At 36.9% G+C, this 11,635-nt stretch overlaps 1 protein-coding gene across 4 annotated transcripts in view; it reads right to left on the bottom strand.

The window, feature by feature from the left end:
- Nucleotides 1-9,887: 9,887 nt before the first annotated feature.
- The window catches only part of CEP128 (centrosomal protein 128kDa), a 233,275-nt gene continuing 231,527 nt past the window's right edge, over nucleotides 9,888-11,635 (bottom strand). For 3 of the 4 annotated variants that reach the window (XM_010850882.1, XM_010850881.1, XM_010850884.1), the window contains one exon: nucleotides 9,888-10,495. In XM_010850882.1, the coding sequence (XP_010849184.1) occupies nucleotides 10,419-10,495 (77 nt within the window). In that variant the 3' untranslated portion in view covers nucleotides 9,888-10,418. The remainder of the gene's footprint in view (nucleotides 10,496-11,635) is intronic. The other variant, XM_010850883.1, reaches the window with a different exon arrangement.

The raw sequence follows: 11,635 nt of genomic DNA, 5'->3' as shown, positions 1-11,635 counted from the left end.
CAGATGAATGGATAAGAAAGCTGTGGCATATACACAATGGAGTATTACTCAGCCATTAAAAAGAATACATTTGAATCAGTTCTAATGAGGTGGATGAAACTGGAGCCTATTATACAGAGTAAGTAAGCCAGAAAGAAAAACACCAATACAGTATATTAACGCATATATATGGAATCTAGAAGATGGTAACGATAACCCTGTATGCGAGACAGCAAAAGAGACACAGATGTATAGAACAGTCTTTCGGACTCTGTGGGAGAGGGAGGGGTGGTTGATTTGGGAGAATGGCATTGAAACATGTATAATATCATATAAGAAATGAATCACCAGTCCAGGTTCGATGCAGGATACAGGAGGCTTGGGGCTGGTGCACTGGGATGACCCAGAGGGATGGTATGGGGAGGGAGGTGGGAGGGGGGTTCAGGATTGGGAACGCACATACACCCGTCGCGGATTCATGTTGATGTATGGCAAAACCAATACAATATTGTAAAGTAATTAGCCTCTAATTAAAATAAATAAATTTAAATTTAAAAAAAAAAGATTAACTATAATTGTACTTAAACATTTACTTTTGCAAATTGGGATCTAAAATTATAATCAGTTAAAAAATACAAGCAAAAATGGGAATGTGGGGCAAATTTTAGGAGCTATTTTAATATATAAATTTAAAACATGCATATTTATATATAAAAGGTATATATGCATCCACATATGTATAATGCAAAACACATTAGAGAAAGAACAGAGGATTTTATAGCATTCTATAAAATATTCAATAAAACAAGATAAATGTACTTATAAAAAAAAAAGAAATGCCTTGATTCACTTTATATAACAGCTATTTACTTGCTGCACAGCCTGGGGCAAATTACTCAGCCTCTCTGAACCTGAGTTTCTCCATCAATAAAGTGGGTATTAGTACCAGCACCTTCAGAATAGAGCTGTGGTAAGGATTAAATGAGTGAACATTTACGTACCTGTAATATTACATGAAATTAAAAGACGCTTACTCTTTGGAAGGAAAGTTATGACCAACCTAGATAGCATATTCAAAAGCAGAGACATTACTTTGCCAACAAAGGTCCGTCTAGTCCAGGCTATGGTTTTTCCAGTAGTCATGTATGGATGTGACGGTTGGACTGTGAAGAAAGCTGAGTGCCAAAGAATTGATGCTTTTGAACTGTGGTGTTGGAGAAGACTCTTGAGAGTCCCTTGGACTGCAAGGAGATCCAACCAGTCCATCCTAAAGGAGGTCAGTCCTGGGTGTTCTTTGGAAGGAATGATGCTAAAGCTGAAACTCCAGTACTTTGGCCACCTCATGTGAAGAGTTGACTCATTGGAAAAGACTCTGATGCGGGAGGGATTGGGGGCAGGAGGAGAAGGGGATGACAGAGGATGAGATGGCTGGATGGCATCGCCGACTCGATGGATGTGAGTTTGAGTGAACTCTGGGAGTTGGTGATGGACAGGGAGGTCTGGCGTGCTGCGATTCATGGGGTCGCAAAGAGTAGGACATGACTGAGCGACTGAACTGAACTGAATATTACGTGGCACAGTAACTGTGAAGTGACTTCACTATAATTTTATTAGCGCTAATAGGCAATAATATTACCTATTTCATCATCAATTTAAAAATATTCACTCTGCCTGCTAGATGAAACAAATAATTGCACGAATGCAAGAGTGGAGGTGGGTATAAGCCAGATAGGAGGTCACTGTAGTGATGTCTAGGCAAAAGTTGACTTTGAACCAAGATTATAGAATGAGACAGATTTGGAATATAGTTTATAGGTAGAGCTGATAATATTGTTTAAAGAATTAGATATGCAGAGTGAAGGGAAGATTAGAAACTAAATAACACTCCTAATTTTAACAGCTAGAGATATAATTCATACAGCATACGAATCACCCATTTGAAATGTATGATTGGATGACCAAAATACAACTATCGCAATCTAGAATGTTTTCATTACCCCAAAAAGAAACCCTGTACCCCTTGGCTGACACATCCCAGTTCACCCATTTACCCCACTACTCTGGCCCTGCTGCTGCTGCTGCTAAGTTGCTTCAGTCGTGTCCGACTCTGTGCGATCCCATAGACAGCAGCCCACCAGGCTCCCTCATCCCTGGGATTCTCCAGGCAAGAACACAGGAGTGGGTTGCCATTTCCTTCTCCAATGCATGAAAGTGAAAAGTGAAAGTGAAGTCACTCAGTCGTGTCCGACTCTTAGCGACCCCATGGACTGCAGCTTACCAGGCTCCTCCGTCCATGGGATTCTCCAGGCAAGAGTACTGGAGTGGGTTGCCATTGCCTTCTCCGACTCTGACCCTAGGCAACCACTAATCTATTTCCTGTTTCTTATTTGCCTGTAAGGGACATTTGATATAAATGAAATCATACAGCATGTAGCTTTTTTCATTGACTCCTTACACTTAGCTTAGCATTTTTAAGGTTCATCCATGTTGTAAAATTTATTAGTAATGCATTTCTTCTTATTGCTAAATAATATTCCACTGTGTAGCTGTACGACGTTTTACTTATCCAATCACCAGTTGAGAGATATTTGGGATGCTTCTACTTTTGGGCTATTATGAACATTTGGCTGCTATGAATATTAATGTACAAGTTTTAACATAGATATGTGTCTTCATTTCTCTTCGTTATATACCTTGGGATAAAAAAGCAGAGTACTATGATAATTCTATATTTAACTTTTCAGAAAACTGCCAGATTTTTCCAAAGCAGCCTCACTTTTTCACATTCTCACCAGCAGTGTTGAGGCTTCCAATATCTCCACATCCTCTCCAACAGTCATTATCGGTCTTTTTGATAACAGCTATCTGGAGGGGTGTGAAATGGCATCATGTTGTGGTTTTGATTTGCATTTCCCTGATGGTTAACGATACTGAACATCTTTTCATGTGCTCATTAGCCATTTTATATAATCTTTGGAGAACTGCCTATTTTAGACCTTTGCCCAATTTTTAATTGAGCTATTTGTCATTTCATCATTGAGTTGAGGGAGCAAAGCGAAATACCTTAAGGAAAGCAAAGGTTAATTGAAAAAGAAATAATAGCCAAAGCCAGCATGATAGTTCACAAAACTTGTAGCCTCTTAAGGGTAAGAACTCTGCCATCAGCCACTTTGAATGATACTTGACCCTTTCTGAGTGACTAGCAGAATTCAAAGTGAAATATTTTTAAAAGCAAATGAAAATCCTGAAAACAGAATGCCTAAAGTAAGAAGGAAGTACTATAATTTTCAGTGTAGACAGAACACTATAGCATTTAGAACTTATTTCCTGTACATACTAACAACTAAATTTCACTACATGGGTCAGATGGCAATGGCTATCTAGAACAGTGTTTTAGGGGGAATATGAAGCTGCGGCTGACCCAGAGAAAGCTGACTTTTGTAATGTCTGCCATTGAGCATCAGAAGATGAGAGTAGTGGCAGGTATGGTAGGTAGGGCACCATTCCTAAGATGGTTTATGTCTCTTGAAAATATGAAAGCAACACATGTATACCTGTGGTGGATTCATTTTGATATTTGGCAAAACTAATACAATTATGTAAAGTTTAAAAATAAAATAAAATTTAAAAAAAAAAGGAAAAAAAAAAGAAAATATGAAAGCAATTCAAAAAGTTTTTTAAACCATGCAGGTTACTTTAAAAAGAAATGAGAGATACTTAGAGTACTCTTGTGGGCGTCCTTGGTGGCTCAGCTAGTAAAGGATCTGCCAGTAATGCAGGAGATGTAGGTTTGAGCCCTGGGTTGGGAAGATCCCCTGGAGAAGGGAATGGTAATCCACTCCAGTATTCTTGCCTGGAGAATCCCATGGACAGAGGAGCCTGCTGGGCTACAGTCCAAGGGGTTACAAAGAGGCAGACATGACTGAGTGACTAAGCACACATACACAGAATGTACTCTTAACCTTTCAAAATGACCAAATGAACATAAGGATTGTGTTTCCATCAAAACATCTACATGGGGCCAGTGTCAGAATATTGAATGAAATGGATTGCTAATCTAACTTAGTATGCATTTCACTTGCATCTTCACAGAGCTTCCATCCCCAATACTTGTTTTCATGTAACATAACACAGCCAAAATGGTGTTTGTTACTTTGTTATGTAATCAAACATGTGAATTAAACTAGAATGACATGATCAAGTCTTATACAATTCAACAGCAATGACTTGAATGATACAAATAAATGTACAAATTATCAGTGCCAATTCATTAATTCTAGCATGGGGACAACTTCACATTAGTAGATATTTGTATCACTTTCATCTTCTCAACAAAAACTTAATAGTATTTATTCTAAATTTTAGTAAAAATAATGCAACTCAAAAAAACTAAACAGTTTTCAATTAACCCCAAATTTATATGGCACAAAAATACAATAATTTTACCAATAAAATGATATGTCTAAAAGTAATCATTTTGTATTTTATATATACGTACATATCACATACAGATATTCTACCTCTCTAAGTTTTCAGAAATTGAAGGAATACTAGAAGAAATTCTGAACGGAAAATATATAGCTGCAGACAAAGTGGAACCACCATTTCCAAATTAAATAAAATTAGCTTAACATGATCTTATAGTGATGCTGAGAAATATTTTTTAATTTAACACAGAACAGAATGCTGTGTGTATTCAGTGATACAACTGGGAACGCTGATTTGTCAAAACTGCCTGTAAAAGACGGGGAGCCAAGGTTCACTAATAACCAAAAGGGAAGGAATGAAACGCAGCATCTCATCAAGAAAGGCACAGGCTCAAATGAGGTTAAGTGAGTACGAGGGCTCAACACCAGCAAGCCCATCACTTGACCCACATCTGTAGCTTTTTTCGGAGCACTGACTTATTTCTCTGCTATCAGTTTTGTCTCCTCTTGCCACAGAATATAAATTCTGAAAGAGAGGTCTGTAACCTTTTAATACCATGTCCAAAGCATAAAAAGAGGTTCTCCTATTTTGAGTTTGAGATTTTCAATCACAGAAGGACTCAGAAGGGACTAGAGTGGATCTCCTGAAACAAGCCCTGTGGTGAGGGGAAGAGAGACACCAGCCCCGCTCAGGTCTGGCTACTGAGCTGTCCGTGTGAGTCAGGAAACTGAATCCTTTAGAACAAAGAAAAGGATGTGGACCTGGAAAGTCAACGCAATTGGTACTTAGGACAGCTGGACAACATTAACATTAGCAGAGGAAAAAGAGAAGGAATGAAATGAAGGTGGGAAAAAACAGTTTAGGATGCAATCCAAGTACCAAAAGGCAAAAAAATACAATAAAGCCGGTATAAACTGTGTCTAGAACTTAATGCTCAAGTTGACAGGGAAATGGATGAAACTGGGGAGTAGGCAGAAGCCAAACTGGGAGGGAGACTGCAAATCATGGTAAAGAACTCTGGATTTTTTCCTCTAAGTACATGAGTTATTGACGGGTTGAGGTAGGGTAATAAGATGGTATAATTTATGTTACACAACAATTTCTCCAGGCTGCTGAGTGGTGAATGACAGGTACAGGTCACAGTTGAAAGTGACAGAATAAAGAGAGTGATTTCCTGCATCACCAGTCAAACCACATTTTACAAAGGAATCTCGTTCCCATTATCCACAGATCCAAAGGCTTGTCACTTAACCTGCACGAGTTTCAGTTTCCTTCCTAATAAATTAGGAAGACAAACACCTATCTCAAATGAAAGATTATCTGAGAAGTTACATAACACGTCAAATACAAATTTGGCGTGTGGTAAATACTCAGAAAGCATTAGGTCCCCTCTTCATTTACTTCCTATGCAGCTAATAAAAACTCTTCTAAATTTTTGAAAAATAAAAAGCTGGAAACAAACAACTTGGTCTAGGCAGTCAAAACACAGCCTAAGCAATTTAGACTCTGTAGGCTGAATGGAAAATAACCTTGCCCTGAGCAAAATATTTACTAAGCTCTACACTCTAAACCAAAAACAATATGACTTGTGTACTCCAAAGAATGAATTCTCTAGTTAATAACTATCCAAATTCTTTACTGCAATCTATACAGCACAGAGAAAGTTCTAGGAGGAAGGCAAATAAATCTCCGTGAAATGTCCTTCCTTCTGATTTGCTAAAGTTATCTTTGTCTACTGCCCAGCTCCATAAATGATTGTACTATTCTCTACCATCTGTTTTTTGAACAGACGTACAGAAAATCAGAAAACTCAGTGAAGGTAACCTATGTAAATCATTTCTATACATCTTTAATTTTCCTTCATATATTTTGGTATAGTCTTACTGTAGGATGCCTTACATCATTTCTTAAATATGAAATTTTTTCATAAATAGAATTAATATAAGGGCATATGAGCTTCCGTTTACACTCTAAATCTTGGGCTTCCAAAGAAAGTTCTCAACAATCCTAGGAATCTTACTACTACAGACAAATCTTTCATCAAAGAAATGATGAGATGAGACAGTGGGCAATAGAGAAGGTCTTTTAAGGCTGTGCCATCACATACATTGTCATGAATCACACAAGGTTGCTGAGCATCTGAAATGTGGCTGGCTGGGGCTAAGTTGTGCTGTATGGGCAAAATACTAGCTAGGTTTACAAAGCTCCATATGAAAAAGGAATGTAAAACAACTTGATAATTTTTATACTAATTATACATTAAAATGATTATATTTAGGATATAATGGGCTATCTAAAATATATTATTAAAATTAACTTCACATTTTCTCTTTACCTTTCTTAATGTGACTTTTAAATAACATATGTAGCTCATATTTGTGTCCCATTTCTTTGGGGCAGCACTACTCTGTGAGGTTGCACATTTTCAATGAAATCTACTGCGTGTAATTCTGTTTTATAAGCCCAGATATAAACACATGGCTGGATGAATAAGTAAGTGGATAATCAGATATGTTTATGGTATCTCTGGATAAATTATTTCACAATATTGCTTAATCCTGTGTTTGGGGAAAATGGTATTCAAATAATTAGGTAAAGGTTAAAGTAAGTTTTACATTTCATCTGATGAATAAACATGGCTTAAATGCTTATGGGTCACACACTGTGATGTCATGGAATATTGATAGATTTAAGACAAGGTCTGTGCTCTTGTGTGATTCATGTTTTCCTGAACAGATACAAATAAGAAAACAAGTAAGCACAAAAAAAATTTCTGGTGCTGTGAGAAAGGCATCTAGTTTTCTGAAGGTTATGGGTGGAGGCATTCTTATTTCAGAATATAGACAGTGCTGCGGGTATTCAGTATTTGGAGGCCGTGATAACCAAATGTCCTTCAGCTGGTGGGAGCACCCTGTACCACAAAGAATTTTCCACGTCAAAAGACTCATAGTGCTGGTTCCTGGACACTGGGGTGATTTCAGAGCCAAATGCTCAGAGACTCCATTCTAAGAGTACAATCAACATAATATTACACAAAACCATCTCTGTTTGGTGTATAAATATACATACACGCAAATATATCACATATAATTTTACATATGGTGTGCCAAAAGCAATAAAGTTTGTCATTCTCAGTCTAAGAAAAAAAAAAAGTTACTTAAGCATTTAATGCCCACAGTATTTCCATATGTAAGCAAATAACATCTTAAAAAAAATTTTTCCCCACTTACAAATACTTTTGTTACTGAGCAGGAATATCAGTCTTGCCATTCCTATCTGATGCCCAGTTGACAAATTAAGCAGGAAGGACAGGGGCAAGGGGTGGTGGAGAGCCGTTTCTGTTGTTTGCCAGAGAAGTCACTCTTTATTCCTTTTAACCATTAGAAAGAACATTGCTAATCTAGTATGGGAAGCAAAAGATAGGTACAGCTCAACACAAAACGTCAGAGTCATTCAAAGAGAAGCAAGCCAACCTGCCGTAAATCAAGGCTTTCATTATTTAATAACAATAACGTTTAAGTATGTATGAAATTCATAAAAATGTCATACCTTCATGTCAAACCTGCTCATCTCTCCCACCCAAATCAAGAAAGATTCTTTGAAGAGCTGACATTCTAGAATCTTATTCAGGCTTAAGGCAATAAAAATATTTTAATCCATGCTTACATCTAGGGATAGCTAAGCTATTTGCCTCAAAACTAAGGGTGTAGTACGCTTTTCAAAATGTCTTACTATATAACTTAATTATCTCTATAGGAAGTGAAAAACTCTATAAATTATGGAGGGGAAATCAAGCATAATGGTGGAATAGTGTCCAAAAACTGATACCCTTTCTGCATTAAAATATTCAGGGCTAATTGTGATTTTAGCACTTGTTTTTATCCTTGCTTTGTTCATTGGCCAAACTTAAACACTTCTCATCTCCTTCAATGAAAAGTGGCGCTATTATGTTCCTGGAAGCATGAGCAGGGTTCCTCAAAGCCTAATTTTAAGGTCTTAATTGGCTGAGGCAATGGGAGACCATACAAAGCCCACTTCACAGAGAAGGGCAAGATTGCCAGGTCACTTGAGAATAGATGAAGAGCTAACTGGAAGCTATTGCTGAAATCTTAGTGTTCTGGGAAGTTTTACCAAATAGTAACTTACAGAGAATGGAACACAATCATCCATCATAACATAGAACCCAGAGGTGCTGAAGTCAGCTTGTAGAAACAAAACAATTAAAATAGAAACAGTTACTGTCACTTAATAATTGAATACATAACAAGCCAAGCAAGCTTTATGGAAACTGGATATTTCATTGGTTCTGTGGAATGTTGTTGATATCCAATCTCGAACTGTATCTTCTCATAAGCTCTAAGGCCCAGGAAACAGGGGGTTGTTACTTACTAACACTTTTGTTCATTTGGAACTGCTGGACCTGTAGTCTACTTTTCACCTTCGCAAAGTTGAATAATCACCATTCATCCAGCCATCCATTTACCCATCCAACATCTGTTGTGTGTTATGTGATAAAAGACACTTAAGACACTGAATAAAATTATCTTGGCCTTCAAGCAGTCCATTATTACTTAACTAATAATAATTAATAATTCATCAACATACACCCACTATAAAAACATCCATTTTGGAATAATTTGAAGTAAATTGATACTTCCACCATCAGTTCTAACCAACAGTGACAGGTTCCCAAAACAAACCAACAAAACCAAAAAAGACCAATTTATATTCGTGAAATTCAAGACGATGGAAAAATAAAAGTTAAAGGTTCAGAATTAACTTTAAAATTTTTTAAATAATCTTATACTTACAAAAATAATAAAGATACATAATAAAAAATGGTATTTTACGTTTCGGGGGCTGAGAACAGTGAGGACATACGGCCGATACCCATACACCATCAGACGTTAAAATACTCGTAAATTCATTTTACTTGCTGTTACAAACAATATAATGAGGCTTATTTTCTTCAGGATGGTTCCCCAGGCAGTGAACACTCTGATTATTTACTCTGGACTACTACCCTACTTGTTTGCTCCTTTGTCCGTTCACTCATTTCTTTCTGCAACGATTTATTGTGCACCTAGTATATGTTGCTGAAAAGAACATGAAAAACCAAGGTGCCTCTTGTCATTAAGTTCTACCTCCACCTGCCCCTAATAAACAACTAAGGTGTTTTGTTTGTTTGTTTGCTTTTTTCTCTATCAACCATTAGAATTCAATTCCTAAGTTCAGGTATATTCTACCTCATTCTTACCAGAGCCTTTCACTATAGAAAATTTACTTCTTTATTTCTGTTGTCTATTCTAGAAACACAAGTTCCCTCTTTTTTGACTGCTGCTGCTGCTGCTGCTAAGTCGCTTCAGTCGTGTCTGACTCTGTGCGACCCCATAGACGGCAGCCCACCAGGCTCCGCCATCCCTGGGATTCTCTGGATTATCAGTCCTATGTGGACTGACCCAAAATAGATGAAAACTGAATATACAAGCAGAAAATGCTCTATAATTCCAAGAATTATAATAGGCAAGAGTTTGGTATAGGAGAAAGTTCTTATTGATCAGAGGACACTGTAATTCACAATTAAAATTTAAGTCTAAAAGAAAAACTTTTTGAAAAAATAGGCAGCATTAAAAAAAAACTGGAAATCCTAAATGATATTAATTCCAATTAATTAACATACATAGAACAATCAGAGATGGTATTTTTCAAATCTTTAAAAACTACAAATGAGATCTAAAAAGAAAAAAAAAAATTGTCCCCTGTGCCCCACCAACCAACAACTCTTCCTCCATAAACAGGCTAACCACACATTCATTCTGTTCTGTCACCTAGAGTAAGAGGAGAAGTAATATAAGGTGCTACACATAAAAACAGATAAAACCCCTATAAGATCTGTTTTGTAGGTAATCAGCACATCTCACCTTTTCTTTCCCAGTCTCCAAATACCCCAAAGCATGGACATTCCTTCATTTCCTTGTATCTTAGAAATCAACAGACATTTCCAATCTCCGTTACCATGACAGCCATGATGTGCCTGAGTTAGCCAAAGCAACAGGTGCTAATAATATCGCACCAACTGGGAAACTTCCTAATAGCAAAATGACAAAGAAAACCTTCTTTTTATGAGTTTTACCAGGATCTACAATGCATATCACTTCAGGGTAATTTATAGCAACTCACAGTTAGAGAAGACAAAAGAAGCAATTCGCTCTGTGGTTGCTTCTTCTGAAGCACCAAACCTATGTGAAAAAAAGAATTCTAGAACCAACCAGAGCCACTCCATCAACAACTTTTCCCTTTTGTGAAGCATACACCTAAAACTACATAATACTTTTCATAGCCTTATATGTAAATTCTTCTGTAAATCCTTATCTGAACTAGAATTTTATTTTAATTTATCTTATTTTATTTTTTTAGCCATGACATCCAATATAGGGGGACCTTAGTTCCCCAACCAGGGATAGAACCTGCAGCCCCTTGCAGTGGAAGCTCAGAGTTCTAATCAATGGACTGCCAGGGAAGTTTCTGAATTAGAATTTTAACTTTAAAAGACTATGTCTCTTTTATATATGGAACCCAGTGAAACAACACACACTATTAAGACACAGATAGGCAGTCACTGAAAATAAGTCAATCTTGGCTCTCCTAAGGCTTGCCGGAGCAAGGCGAGCACTGTCATTAGCACAAACTGAACTGGAGGAAACACAAAGTAAACTATACAGCCAAGTATGTATTATAAGCCGTGAATCTCACGTAACATTTCTGTCCAGGTAGGAATAAAAATAAACAGATATTTCTTCAAAAATGTTTTTAACAAAAAGTTATATTTTAGAAAGAACGGATATTTCAAAGAGAATGGGGTACCAATGAGCATAGTTAATACTACATACCAATTTCTTAGAAAATGGACTTTAAGACTGAGATGCAGAAAGGTGAATAAAATATTTGAGAACTAGAACTATAAAAGGAGGGAGGCATTTCAAAGTGCTCATGGAGAAACACTGAACTAAAGAAAGATTGCAAAAAATTGCAGATGAAAAATAAACTATAGATTTAAATGGTGAGATGGGGAAACAGTGGAAACAGTGTCAGACTTTATTTTTGGGGGCTCCACAATCACTGCAGATGGTGACTGCAGCCATGAAATTAAAAGACACTTACTCCTTGGAAGAGAAGTTATGACCAACCTAGATAGCATATTGAAAAGCAGAGACATTACTTTGCCAAC

The sequence above is a fragment of the Bison bison genome, unplaced genomic scaffold (genome assembly GCF_000754665.1).
Source record: "Bison bison bison isolate TAMUID 2011002044 unplaced genomic scaffold, Bison_UMD1.0 scf7180017864296, whole genome shotgun sequence".
Taxonomy (NCBI): domain Eukaryota; kingdom Metazoa; phylum Chordata; class Mammalia; order Artiodactyla; family Bovidae; genus Bison; species Bison bison.
Note: the sequence above shows the minus strand (reverse complement) of the source record. Positions and strands in the feature narration are given on the sequence as shown.